The sequence below is a fragment of the Stigmatopora nigra genome, chromosome 4 (assembly GCF_051989575.1).
Source record: "Stigmatopora nigra isolate UIUO_SnigA chromosome 4, RoL_Snig_1.1, whole genome shotgun sequence".
Classification (NCBI taxonomy): domain Eukaryota; kingdom Metazoa; phylum Chordata; class Actinopteri; order Syngnathiformes; family Syngnathidae; genus Stigmatopora; species Stigmatopora nigra.
This window is the reverse complement of record NC_135511.1, coordinates 5017429-5032562: the sequence shown is the minus strand read 5'-3', so window position 1 is coordinate 5032562 and position 15134 is coordinate 5017429. Positions and strand designations below refer to the sequence as shown.

Below are 15134 nucleotides of genomic sequence, written 5' to 3'. Positions count from 1 at the left end.
TGGTTGATTGCAATAAGTAGCGTGTCGCCAAGAAATGAAACCAGTCAGTCAAGCGGTGAGGGTCATACAAAATATTAAATTTAGTGCATTGGATGCCCCGTCCATTTTAGAGAACATTTTGTACTTTTAGGTGTGAAAATACCATAGTTGTATTCAACAGTTTTTAAAATATTGTCAGCCAGTGACATTACAGGTCCAACTGAGATAAATGGCTGTAAAAGTTAATGTCACACAGCCTTTGACGGCGTGAATGATCAATCTATTTTGACTGGGGCTAGTAGCAATCAATCGCTACCTTACGCCACAAAAGGGATTGGGTGTCTAGCGTCGTCAATGGTAGCCAATCCGTTACTAAATGAAGTCCCTATACATCCCTATAAAGGGTTAAAAGAAAAAGAAAACTAAATCCACATACTAACCTGATTGAGCTTCTGTTTTCCAAGTCGGTCAAACTGATCGAGCGGGTTGAATTTGGTGTTGCGGACACACTTGCTCACGTCGAAGCTCACCAAGAAGGGAGCAACACAGGGCAAGTCTGATTTCCCACTGAATTTAGACATGAGCAAATTCTGTGGAAGACACAGAAGTCCAGACATCACTAATAGGACAAAAATACAGCACTGCAGTAGTGTGTTGTAAAGAAACAAAAATATATGTGAAAGTTATATGGTGCGAAAGTAGTTGAGATTCGTTTATGTCCAGTTGTGAATTGGGTATTCTCATCTGTCACTGACATAGCTTCTTAAACTCATATCCCTCTGCCTCAGCCCCAGCTCTGAGTGTCCCTGACCTGCCTGTTCTTGTCTCAGCCTTGGCTAAGTGGAAGTGCTCCAGCCATCGTTGGTATCCCGTTCACATTTTATCACATTTTGATGCAGAGTTATTGCTGTTTATTGAATCCATCAACAACAGCCAAATGTACATGCCACATGTTCTTGCTGTTTCAAGACCCATCCTTATAGACAATCTATTGTAAACTATATGGCAAGTGTAACTATGCGCTTGCCAGTCATTGAAGGCCACTTCCTTCATATAACTATCTGAGGATTAAATTGCTATTTGTCTTTGTCATAAGTCACTCTAGTTATGAGTTTACTAGTAAAAGAGTGGAGAATATTAGAGACAAATCAATACAAGAACACATTGTTTTAAGGTCTACAACTTTGGCTCCAATAAAACAACAACAATCAGTCCATTACTATTGTTCTTTTGCTTGTTAAATGAGCGACAGTGTGAATATGAGTGTGAAAGTGAGGCCTTGTTGAAATGTGTTTTGTGACTGACGTGATATCAGTGCAGAGAGTAATCTGTAGTTCTCCAGGCCCTTGAGTTTTGACAAAGATAGTTAGATTGAAAATCAACCACTCTTTTTTTGGCTTGTCTGATTTACTTGTCTTTGGACGCGAATGGACAGTTTTCACAAAATACTAAGGTTTCATCAAAGTGTTCAGCATTCAATTTAAAGATATCTGGGACCTCTAGCTTTGTGAATGAGAATAATGTCTTGACCCCAAACTGACACTTTTCAGTCTTTTTTTAAATGTAAAAATAAAATATATATATATATATATATATATATATATATATATATATATATATATATATATATATATATATATATATATATATATATATATATATATATATATATATATATATATATATATATATATATATATATATATATATATATATATATATATATATATATATATATATATATATATATATATATATATATATATATATATATATATATATATATATATATATATATATATATATATATATATATATATATATATATATATATATATATATATATATATATATATATATATATATATATATATATATATATATATATATATATATATATATATATATATATATATATATATATATATATATATATATATAATTTTTAAATCTAATGACATTGACAAGAGGAAAGAAAAAATGTGATCTAAATCTGAATACTATGAAGAATCAAAAGGAAACTAAAATGTGAGGAAAGCCTTTAATTTCCATTACAGGAGGCTAGTGTAATACATATGGAATCCCTGCAGGGAAACACCCTTCAGGTCAACCGAACAACAGACCAGCATGTACCCACAAGGATGCCTGCTCCTTCTCCAAAACTCAGGGCCTGGAGCCAGCAGCCACCTAACATGCTGGGGGGGAAAGTGCTTCCCTACCTCATTGCCTTGGATGATATGATGGATGTGCCTCAGGTAGTCACTGCCCCCTGCTTTGTGGCAGACCTCCAGCAGCATCAGGCCCATTTTCTGCTCGGTCAGTTCTGCTGCAGCCCCTAGCATGCTGAGAAGGGAAAAATAGGAAGCTTACAGTTTTGTATTTTGACCCACTGTCTGTCATTGTCTGCAGTAAATGTCCAATACATTTTGAAAGCTGATCTTTCCCGACAAGAATCTCATAGTCAAAATGGATTAGACGTCTAGCGCCCTCAGTGGTCAGTGCAAAAAAATATTAGCGAGGTGACAGCATTTATTTGCAACTTTTATGATACGCGGCAGAAATTTTGAGTGAAGGATGTCAACGCACTAAAAGTGATTTGTGCTTTTCTTCAGCATGTCCTGCATGTGTGTGTGTAATTGTGTGTCAAGGTCCTCACGCGTGTATGGTCATGCAGCCCTGACAAATGCCCCCATCATTTTCCTAGCCTTCTTATACAGATGGATATCCCGGTATCGTCCATCAAACCTTCTCCGTGGCATACACTTCCTGTCATTGTTCTGTCCCCACTTTGTAATTATAAGGATGCACGAATGGTGCAGTCTGTCAGCCAGTCATTGGCTACTTGACATTGAGGGTGGCATAGTAAGAAGGGCTCCGTCCCGTCCTGCCCGTACACCTCCTCATTCTTTCGCCCGCCATCCCCAGCGGTCGTGTTGTCTGGGACGGCGCCCGCGCATCCGTGTCAGCACCTGTGTGGTGTATCCTTTCCTGTCCATCACTGTGCAGGTGAAGCACATGATTGGATTCAGTCAGCGGGGTGATTAATGAGAGCCCCTCCGGATTTGGGACAGCCTATCAATCATGTCATTAGGGCCAATGTGCCCTGAAAGACGCAGACCTCCGCCAAGGAATAACTGCATTCATCTTCATCTGTGTATGCATCCCGTCAACTTGGCCAGGGTCACCATGATGGAGAACAATAATCTTCTACTCTACAAATTATTTTGCAAAGACAAGGTGGGTGACTAGAGAAAGGGACTCTGGTTAAGATGGCCAAGAAAAGCTTTAAACGATTACGAGTGAGTATGTGGGTGAAGTTGAAAAGAGGTGGAGCTCGCATCTGCCACACACAGAGGCTGTCTCTTTTGGACAATGTGATTGTTTACAAGGCGGGCGTCACTTCTCTGTGAAGGTTATTTTAATGAATAGTAATGATCTCACTGAACGTCTCAGACAGGTAATAGATAATAACTCTTCCTTTTCCCCATCAACTATTCCAGTACAATTGCTACCACACGCAAATTATGATCCAGAAGAATTTAATTTAAAACATACAACATTAACACATTTACTGCCATTGAAGGGGCTAAACTTCAAATTTATTGAAAATGGTGTCATGTCAATAATGTTTCTAAAACACTCAGAGGATAAAAAGAGTTATCAATTAACTCTTTGCCAGCCATCAGGATTCAAATAAGTTGAACATCTATCAAAGTCAAAAGCACTGAAACATGATAGTTTTCTTTCTCAAACCTAGAACATGGATGAGACTAAGATTGCTCTTTAATAGGGTAAGGGTCGATTTTGAGTAATTAAACACACATACACACACACACACACACACACACACACACACACACACACACACACACAGCAACTATCGCAATTATGTCACGTCTGCATTATCTGCAATATTTGAGGGATTATGCTACTCTACTAACAAATTGTGATGTCCAAATAGTTTGATGCCAAAATTCAATTATTACTATTTTTATTCTTCTACACGGCCCAGAAAAAGGGCTCAAGTTCCCAACAACTTGTTTTTGTTGTTGTTCTTCTTCTTGGAGAGGGCATTAATTAATATTGCTTTGAATGTTTAATGTTTCAGTGCCATTAACAGAGCCGGACATCAAATCGCTTTTCACCAGGAGAGATGGAAGCGAATGGACGTCTAGTACTGTGAATGGCAGACAATCCGTTAAATTAGAACCCTATACACTTCACTGGTTCAATGTCAAAAATGTCCATTAAACAGCCCCCTTCATTGACTACCAGGTTTCAACTGCAATCTTATTTTAAATACATCACATATAATGTCTAGTGGAAAAATCATTCGTTATGCCAAATTATATGACCCTGTGTGAATATTCAACATTTGCCACCCATGTGATGGATGACACTATCCTGTATGCATGAGCATGTTCACATTAGAGAACATTAATGCCACTTTGACCTTGACCTAGGTGTTAATTCCTCATGTTGACCCCTCACCTGTTTTTGCAGAGTTTGCGGGCCTTTTGCAGCTGCATGTTCATCCACTTTGGTCTTTTTTCCTCAAGAGCTTGCAGCACATTGTGTACAATGGCTTTGGGAACACCCTGAAATATTCATGAGGAAAAAAACACATACCCATTGTTTGTTGTTGTTAACACAATCATTTTACTTTGTATTACCCTTTTTTGTAATTGAATTAACTTATTTGCTGGAATTGAAAGTGAACAGTGTCCAATTTATGAGAAGTGGGAGGTGCTAGCAGGGAACAAATACAAGTAGGCACCTTGAAATGTTTGCATTTTGTTATTTTGTGATTTCCAATTATTGTAGATCAGGAGACATACCTACTTAAAATAACGATAAAATACTTCTGTTCATTTATCCATGCAATTCAATGAACCGTTAGTTCTCCTGAAGAGTGACCAAGTATGATAGGATTAGAAATAGGATGTTAGAATTTGATTTTGTTATGTTTTTTTTTCCCCCGTGTGACCTATCCCATGTGGCCTGGATGGGGAAACACTGCTATTATTGTTTGTTTCTCAGGGCTTACAATTTTTCCTCCTGTTTATTTATCATTACTTTTCCTAGGGTAAGGTTTAGATTAGGTGTTGTCTTTTTTTTTATTTTCGTATTAAAAAAAATATATATTTTTATTCTAATTTATGGTGTAGTGTTATTATTGTTACTCTAGTGCAGTTAATATTTATCTTTAATACAATATATAGTACTCAATACATTATTTATCATTTTTTTAAGCACTGATAATTTAGGGCTATACATGGCTAATAAACATGACTTGATTTCTACTGCCGTCAATGGCAACCAGTGAGGTTAACGTATGTTTGTGTCAATGTGTCCCTAATCACCAAGCAAACTCTCAAAGAAGTTAGCAAAATACAGTATCGTAAATTGAATAACCATTAGGAACACCCATCACAGAGACTACCATTCCCTTTAGAATTAACTAGCCCTGAACAACGATCATTAAGTATAAAGCAATGATATATTACCCACTTCTGTGAAGAAGAATCTCATTATAAATCTATTATTCACACCTTTACCTTCTGTTTAATCCCAATTGAAGCCTGTAGACATTCAGCCAACAGGACCAGGCGGTCCTTGGCCTGACAGTTCAAGGCCAGCCCACTGATTTCTTCAAGTGCGCACGGGTGCCTGAGACTGTGGATAAGGCAATTGAAGAGGGACCAGAGCAACAAGCCCATGGAGCGCAGTTGTCGGTCGTGCTGTGAAAGGTGCTTCTCAGCCACTTGGAAAAGATAACGGGTGGAAAGGGGCAAGGACGCTACAGCCAGCGGCAGATGAGTGAAAATGAAGGACACTGCTTGAATAGCGAGTGATATCACAGCTGTGGGGGGAATGTATACATGTGATATTTAATTAGTAATCACTTGAAAACCAGTGGTATCATTTGCTGCTTACTGTTATAAGAAGCAGTCGAGCTTGCTTCAGCTTCCACTGGGGTGTAGTTCCAGCTTTTGGGCACTTTAGTCAGGATACTTTCTGGAACACATCTTGTTCCTTCTGAGGCTTGCCAGTCAGTTACCATAGTAACCAGGTGTGTCACGATGGTGTTAGTCGACTTGGTGACAAGTACTCGAATAAGCTCCACCACAATGGGCACTTCCTCTGTTGTTTCTGGGGAAAGCAAGACATTTAGGTTTATTTAACTCTTAGGCTACCATTTGTAATAGAAGGGGTGGCAGCGATTTAGTGCCATTTACTGCTAAAAAAAGGTTCCGATGTTTGACAGCTTCTCTCAATGCCTATGGATTTGACACTTATCGTCAATTGCAGTCATTGTTGAGCCAAGCGAACAGGCAATATGGCACGTTAGCTGGATTTTGCTTTATGTTAGCTACCATAAATTTAGCTTTGTAAGCCACTGCATGGCTTTACAGGCTTTGTCTCCTGCGGTTTATCTGTATATTCTTATGATTTAGACACTGATTCAATTTTTTTTCTGAATCTGAATACTTCACATTGTTGAATAAATTTTAAGATTGTGCTACTGACAGTTGGGTTGTTAATCATAAATACTATCTTTGTGTTTACTAAAAACTCTTTAGTAGTTCAACCGGTAGTGAATCACCTAACCATGGCTGGTTGTGACCAATCCTTTAGGTAGAGAAGGCCCCTCTGGCTCAAAAGGAGGAGATCCTGGGAGGAGGTAACAACCAACACCCTCGACACTAGGCCCAGGGATTAGAAGCTCCACCAGTCCAACAGGAGGAGGCCATAGAGCCCCAAATCCTTACGCCTGTCCCACCGCCGATACACTGCCTACCGTCGGGACCTTCCAAGTCCGCATAGCCAAGGCAGGATGAAGAGTTTTCTCAAACAGTCTACTATTGAGACCAAAAGCAGGACTGCTGCAATCTCACCCTGTACCATTCTACGGGAGACAGTTGTAATGACAACAAACCAACAAGGGAAAATAGCCTTGAATAGAAACACATGAATCACAATTAGAATTTGTTGGAATGTTTTAAGTATGAATAGCTTTAATTTTGCAAAAAAATCCAATGGAAACAGATACAGCCTTCAGGGACCTCACCATTAAACAAAAAGTGCGTCTTAATTACAAGTAGACCAAATTTGACTATAATTTCATTTTGAACTGATTTGAAAAATGACTTCCTACGAAGCTGGATTGAAGGGTTACACTAAAGATTTGTTGAAATTATGATTGCAAAAAAAAGTACTATATACATCCATATGCATGTACTATATACATGCATTTACTCTCTTGAAATTTAACATCGAAAAAATTTGACCTCAGGGCTTACTTCCCACATGGTTTCACACAGCATTGGCATTATGACAAGTATTGTGAGTCCATTGGGAGAGTCCACTTCCTTATTATATCACAACTTTACTTTGGACATAAATGCCAAATGTAGGGATTAGATTGCTGATATATTCAGCTAAACCGTCTGCAATAAAGCAAGTAATAACCGCTCACATTCAGATGTTTTCAATCAATTTCAGTGTCCCGACAGTGAAAGTCCTAGTACCCTCTCAAGGTGCCGTACAGTACGTCTTCCAATGCTCTGCCCTTTCATATCCGGCTCATATTGATAGCCGCGAACCTACTGTGCGCGTGAAGTTGTATGGCAGCCATAAATTTCCCATAGCAGCCGCCATAGAAGCAAAGGCTATGGGACAGATAAAGTATGCCGGCAGTATTGGAAGTGCTGTGAAATCTTATGGGACGTCTAACAAATGTGCGACCTCAGACCTACAGAAAAAGACTGGAGCGGAACACAAAATGATATAGCTGTTTGACGAGGCACCGCTCCAAGGCAGGTGAGACCTAGGTCTATTTTTCAAAGTCACTTGATTTTCACATTTTGCAAAGCTGCCTCTCGGATCGACTCGCGTATTGATTGGAAACCACTTGCAGCTACAGTGAGTGATATAAGTAAGAACTATGTGACTGACCTGTAACATGACTGTGGCAATAGACAAATCTGCCAATGTGAATTTATATCATTGGTTTCCTTTGACGGCGATAGACGTCTGATCCATTTCAACAAGGAGCAGTTAGCACCAAATAATCGACCGTCGCCCTTCCAGTCAAAATGAATTGGTTGTCTATTACCATCAATGGTAGCGAAATGTGATCAATCTCACATTTTAATCCATCTGTATGGAGTTTGCATGTTCTCCCCGGGCCTGCGTGGGTTTTCTCAGGGTACTCCGGTTTCCTCCCACATTCCAAAGACATGCATGGTAGGCTGATTGGACACTCTAATTCCCCGCTGCATATTTAGAACCATTGAAAATGGAGCCGTGGAAGGACAAACTCTCAGAAATATTAGAACATAAGCAAAGTGATAAACTTGCTTTTGCAAACACAAGTTGTTTCCCATTCTGAAAGCCTTGAGAATGGTGTTTTCCGGACCAGAAAACCGAGCAGGACACTAATGTCAACATTAAGGTCAACAATGTCTCTACTTCATCAACTAGCAAACTATTTGTCAATTCCTTTGTTAATAATTAGTTGATCCACCGTGGCAGCCCCAGTTGGCAAACAATGTTCTTCCGAAGAAAACCAGAACTACTAGGTAGCTCATAACTAAAATCATTTTGACATTCCTGTTTAAGGATATGGTCAAGTTTGTCAGAGTCATCTTTTACAGGGCACATATAAAAGTAGCTTTTATGGAGAGCATTAGCCTTTAGAACTGAGATGTAGAATTTGTCACATTGGGATAATAAAGACAAGACCTTCTGAGATAATGCCATCCATTCGAATCAATTGGCTTGCAGCTGCTTTACCTGCCAATGTGTAGAGGTGTTCCCATACATGCACACTCTCCAAGTATGGCTCAAGGAGCCGAGTTAAGGCATCAGGGATGTCATTCAGGCAGGCAAAAATGTTGAAAAGTGCAACGATGAAGGCATCTCCTGCCTTACGATGTAGTGCAGATGTGTTGACATGGTTTTCATGGCAAAAATCTGAAACAATAAAAATGAAAGGGGATAAGATTGGGAGGGTAAACAGAAACGCTAAAAAAAGTCATTTCAATTACAAGGAAATCAAGTTACAACACAAGTTTCACAAGAATGTGTTTATTATTCATTTTCAACACTGCTTCTCCTTCTCAGAGTCATGAGGTCTTAGAGCCCATACATGCTGACCTCAGGTGAATAGCGGGCAACACCCTAGACTGGTTGCAAGGCAATCGCAGGAGACAAATAGTGACGGATAACCATTCAGACTCACAATGACACCATTACCGAGTGTGAATTAATAGCAAGTTATCCACAGGCAAAATAACCACTGCAATATTATACTGTATAGTATTAAGGAGGAAAATGCAATTTGGAAAAAACAAGATGAACATAACAATCTGAGGTCAGATAAAGATATGCCTGCATGTAGCAACATTTTTTTTACTTCCATTAGTATATGAAACTTGGAAGGATGAGCTTTTGTACGTATTTCCATTATTTTTTTTGTATTTAGGTTTTGTTTTTCTGCCGGCTATTTTCTATATTATCAATATTTCTATACACTATTGTGATTTAATAAAGTTGAGAGCAACTTTAGTCTAAATAAATATTGGCTCCAATAATTGATTATCAGCCTACTCTAACTACTAATAATCAGTATCAATCCTGGAAAAACCCATCGCGCAAGGAACAGTACTATACCGGTCCAACAGAAATCCAAATCAAGTAGGGTCAGGCAAAATAATACCGTCTTGTAAAAATTATACACATAATTTATATCAGAATCACAAATTTTGGAGAAAGAAAATTCAGCATAGATGATTAAACATTTAAAAATAACCATGTTGTGTTGTTATTTTTATTTTCACATAGTAAAAGTTTTACTTTGTCCTTTACTATCTTTGAGATTAACTGTTGTGGTAGAAACTGGGTTGTTGAGTTACCCCTATGCATGCAGCAACCCATCCGCTCTACTCTGCCGACACCCCATTTTTTGGGGAAAAAAAAAAAAAAGAATACTCCTTGATCCCATAATTTGCAGTTTATTAAAAAAAAGACTCAGGTGTGTATTACTTTTAATTATCAATTCTGTCATTGTATTGTTTCCGTTGATAAATTTAAAGAATCTGAAATGAATAGAATAAGAAAATAATGATGGTAGTTCATCCTTTTATATACTGCAATTTTATGCCTGAAAGGGAAAGGAAATTATAATCTGAAAATGACTTTTAACCACGTCTGACAACACATCGTAAATCAATGACATAGAAATGAAATATTTGTCGTGTTCACAGAGTATGATTGAGTCGAATTTTGTCCTTGTGTATGTACATATTTAAATGGTTTCAGTAATTACTTTTTTTTAATTTAAGGTTACTGATGTATAGGAAAACTGTAAATTTCAAATTTCAATTGAAATTCATGCAAAGAATCCAGTGAGGTTTCTATGACTTTACAATTTTCCGTCCTTAAAGTGAAATAAGGAAAGCTATGACAAGAACTTACCAGGCAATCATCACTTTACAGATTTGTTGACAAAAGAATAGCTGTATTTTTTAATCAGTTTGAAATGCAAAAATGAAATAATATAAAAGGAACTCCACATAAAGTCCCTTACAACCAGCACATAAATGTTATGACTAACTTTCAGTTCACTTTGTATATTTTGTAGAGGTAAATTCATAAACATAATTCCATGACACATATTTTACTTTCTATACTTAATCCTTGTATTTGGTTTTCAATACGTGCCCCTTTGTTCTGCAAATTCCACATTAAATCTCAGGAATCATAATTATTTCTTGTTAGCTCTGGTTGTCTAGGATTTGAGATAAGGAGTGTAGCTCTGCCCTGGGGGCCTGGTACCATGAGAATGATTCTACCATTATTCTCAAGCCCCTGCATGATAAGTCTAATTGTAAAGACTAGCTAGCCATAGAAAACAACTTCATATTTGGAAGTTCCTTCTAAGTTGAAACGCACACTTTTGCCTCCTGCAAAAATATATATAGTACATACTGGAGTCAGATGTCGAATGGTGTGCTTCTTGCAATAAAGCATCTGCTGATATAGTATTTTATGTATGTTGTCTCAGTTTATCTTAACATCCCCCAGAACAGAAAACGAGTACATGGCGTTGTAGGTACAAGGTCAAGACACAACACTATTTGATGATCGAAGAGCTACCAACCTATTTAACTATTTTCCCATTTTACTCTATAGGTCACATGTTGATCCCAAATAATTGGAACCACCCATTTAACGATTTTACAGAGACAAAAATGACTTTTCAAAGAAGAAATGCTTAAAAAATAACAAAAAACTCATCTTATGTCTCTAAGAAAATAGCGTTCAGATATCATTTTTTCTCGTCGGTAGGAAAAAAATATATTGGAGAATGTCAAGGCTTATTCTGACACGTGTTAACAGAAGGGGCGAACAAACAGCATTGTGAATTACAAGAAAAGGAGGAAAAAGCTCACATCTGTGTTCGATGGTTGTGAGTGTTTAAAAAAATATATATATTTCAAAACTCCCTGCCTGCGGGATGTGGAGATGGGAAGTGAAAGGGAAGAGGTTTTGACAGGGTGTCCTTGTGGGGGCAGCTGTCTAAGCATGGGGCTGACAGAGGTGTGCGTGTAAGACTCCTATAGATGTCTATATGCCTCACAGATATTGTGCATGTTAAATTGACAGGGGTGGCTGAGAAGAGGCTCATCGCTCCAGAGGTGCCTGATATCCAGTGGTCTGTCAGAGATGACAGATATTTGAATAGTGTGTCAAACACTGCAGTCAAAAGTCTCATGATAATTTAGTAGGATTTCACAAAAAACCCAAACCAATGTAGTTAGAAGACGGAGTAATGTACTTAGTGTTTTTTTTTTTAATTAGTTTGATATTACTTAGGTGTCAGACATGAGGCTAAGACAAAAAAATGAATCTTTAGTATTTTCATATTTTTTGTTTGCTTTTAATTACAAATATAAATAAAATAAATACAAATGCAGAATGCAGTATAGAATGAGTGGCCCGTGACAAAAAATAGTTTGGGATGTTTGTTTTAGATTCTAGATTGCTCAGTATAAATTGAGTCCTTAACTGCCATTCATCACTCCCAGCCCCTCCAAGACAAATTTGATGTGACTTCTATCACAGCCAATGGCAGAGAACAAGATCCTTTCTTTAGGGTAAAAACATGCTAAATTTGAGTTCCAGTGTATATTATGTATATTCAGTTTGAAGCAACATCACATAAAATCCAAATGAGAAATGATTTCCTCTCTGATGTCATTCATGTTTTCTCTCTTTTGCACAATCACACATCTAACATGCTTTAAGTAGTGAACCAAGCTGACCTATAATTAGTCTATTATGTGGGTTATGCTACTATCTTGTTCTCTGCCTGTCTGGTAATTGGTCCTCAAGGAGAAAGTGTTTTAGTGATGTGACCGTGACGGTCCATGAAAACAGGATTGAGAAAGGACCAGTTTCTCTGATTATGGCGCAAAAAATTACCCCCACTGTCATTCCATTTTTGTTTAGTTGCAGTGGAAGTTACTCTTATGTCAACACCCCATACATGTTTTAAAAAGTTTATAACATGAATAATTAATTAAAAATATCTTGTGAACTATATAATTTGGGCAGGCCTGGCGGCAGAGTGGTTAGCGAGTCGGCTTCACAGTTCAAGGGTTTGATCCCAGGCCAGTCCTCACGGTTTGGAGTTTGCATGTTTACCCAGGGTGTGTGTGGGTTTGCTCTGGGTACTTTGGTTTCCTTACAAAACCCAAAATCATACAGGCTGGCTTGTTGAAAAATTGAAATCGCCCGAGTTACGATTGTGAAGATAAATGGTTGTCCATCTCCGGGTTGAGCGGCCAGGGCATGAAAAAGCAATGGTATCAAATAAAAATTTACCTCAAAATTGTAAGTTACAGAGTTAAACTTTTTCATCCATTCATTCATTTTTCAAACCGCTTATCCTCACAAGGGTCGTGGAGGATGTGGGACCCTATCGGAACTGCCTGCGGGCTCCAGGTGGGGGACATCCTGAAGTGGCCAATTGCAGGGCACTTGGTGATTGACTATCATTCATGCTCATGCTTTTACCTAGAAGCAATTTAAAGTGTTAAATCAGCCTCGCCTGCATGTTTTTGGGGTGTGGGAGGAAAATCAACCTAAGCCTGGAAAGAACATGCAACCTGAAAGCCAACTATTCACTTTTTTTTCCTTTAATAATACCAGGTCAAGGCAGACGATAAAAGAACATGTCATCGTGTGGTGACCTAACACTTCAACAGGACACCCTATGTTGCGTTTTTTCTTTCAATTGTCCTCTATTTGTACCCACATAAAGCATGTACGAGAGTGGGCCTTCATTCAAACCTCTGTCTTATGACTTCTCGCTTAATTAGGCCATCACTGCACTAACACGCAAGAGTCAGTGCTTCCCTTCTTAATCTATGACTCGGAGCTGAGGCATCCTAGTGATTCGGAGCCAGAATTTCAGGTCGGCTAAGAAAATGGCACTGTGAGCGTTGTTATTAATGAGGTCACCATAATGTGAATTAATGCACGATTGCACAACAGTCTTTAAAGGTTAGACTGTTGCCAGTACGGAGGAGAGGAGAAATGCAAAATCTTTAAAGGTCAGCATATGTGCTCTGCCTCAGTCTGTTGAGTGTTTATTACTACACTCTATTGATTTAGTGATGCTGATGACCAAGGTGAAGATGATGATGATGATGAGGATGATGGCAAAGATGGTAATAATGGTGACATAATAAAATGTGAGGGAGCACGTCTACCATGCAAAACTGGCTTTAAATGATTATGTTTCACCGACATTGACAGCATGCTAGATTAATCTATTTTGACTAGGAATGGCTGGCAGCAAATAATCACTGTCAGCCCTCCAAGTTGAAATAGTTTGGACGTCTAACGCCATCAATGATGAGTGGATTTTTATATAAGACTATACATGACTTACAAGAGTTTTCAAGGAGCATACGTGGCAGGTGACAGTCCCTATGAAGCAGCATGCGCAGTAGCAACCTGGGATTGCTTCCTGGGTCAGAGGTCAACAGCCTGAGCTGACATGCTGAGGCCTCCTGGCCCATAAGGCCATTTCTGAAAGCAGAGACATGGAAAAAAAGTTGACAGTTCTGCAGTGTCAGGTGAGATGCATCAAAAAAGGAGATTGCATCAAAATTGCGGAAGAGACATAGAAATCAAACATGAGGTGAATAGTAGAATGAAAGAAACTAAATACTAGAATATATAATACCTAATGCCAATTACTCTCAAAATAAAATCAATAGCAGAAATGTAAAAATGGAAAATGTAAAGTTTCTGAAAAACAAGGCACAGAATTGCATTTTTTCTGATATAATGATATGGTGAAGAAAAACACCCAAAAAACAGTATTTCTATTACATGACTGGGCAGACATTTTATTAATGTTGTTAATTTTAGCCAATCTAATTGGAGCAGACCTATTGTCACATGCACATGTGCTAAAATTTATCAGTGTGCAAATGTGTTTTCAAAAAAAAATGTGCGTGGGTAAAAATGATGTCACAAATAGGCTGCCGTCAAACACGGTGTCACGTCTAAATATTATAAGTGTCCAGCATCTCAGAAATTCACCGTTGTAATGCTTAAAAACATATATGCAAGTCATCAATACTCAGTTATATTTGTCCCTATGACGTGAACATTGACTGCATGTAAACATGTCCCTCAGCCAAGTCCACAAATGTCTCCACTCTCGGCGGTATTTATATAATGTGCACCAGGAAGGAATTAGCTCTAATCGTGGCTAGCTAAAAGCAAATTAACATTTGGGAGACAGCCAAATACATGAATATACAGCACTACCCCCCTCCTACATCTTTTGTATAACCAAGAGGCTGCGGCCAGCTGTGGGTAATGAGCCGTATCCTTGGTGTGTGCAAACGTACACATGTACACCATTCAGTGTGTATGCTTGCGGTCAGATGTGTGCACGAGGGCACACTGATGCCTGAGTGTGTGCATCTGCATGTTACTTTATACATCTCAATAAAATCTAATGGAAGGCAGGGACAGTGTTTTTTAGGCGCAAGGAGGCTTCACAGGGGACGTCCACACAAAAATTAACCATTCTATTTGAGCAGAAATGCTTCGGCGGGGTGCAC

At 38.4% G+C, this 15134-nt stretch overlaps 1 protein-coding gene across 2 annotated transcripts in view; it reads right to left on the bottom strand.

Annotated features, from left to right (window-relative positions):
• The window catches only part of kiaa0825 (KIAA0825 ortholog), a 116180-nt gene that overhangs the window by 63028 nt on the left and 38018 nt on the right, over window positions 1-15134 (bottom strand). For both annotated transcript variants that reach the window (XM_077714338.1, XM_077714339.1), the window contains exons 15-21: window positions 13946-14085; window positions 8779-8958; window positions 5917-6132; window positions 5538-5842; window positions 4471-4577; window positions 2199-2322; window positions 420-569 (exon numbers count right to left, since the gene is read on the bottom strand). In XM_077714338.1, the coding sequence (XP_077570464.1) occupies window positions 420-569; window positions 2199-2322; window positions 4471-4577; window positions 5538-5842; window positions 5917-6132; window positions 8779-8958; window positions 13946-14085 (1222 nt within the window). The remainder of the gene's footprint in view (window positions 1-419; window positions 570-2198; window positions 2323-4470; window positions 4578-5537; window positions 5843-5916; window positions 6133-8778; window positions 8959-13945; window positions 14086-15134) is intronic.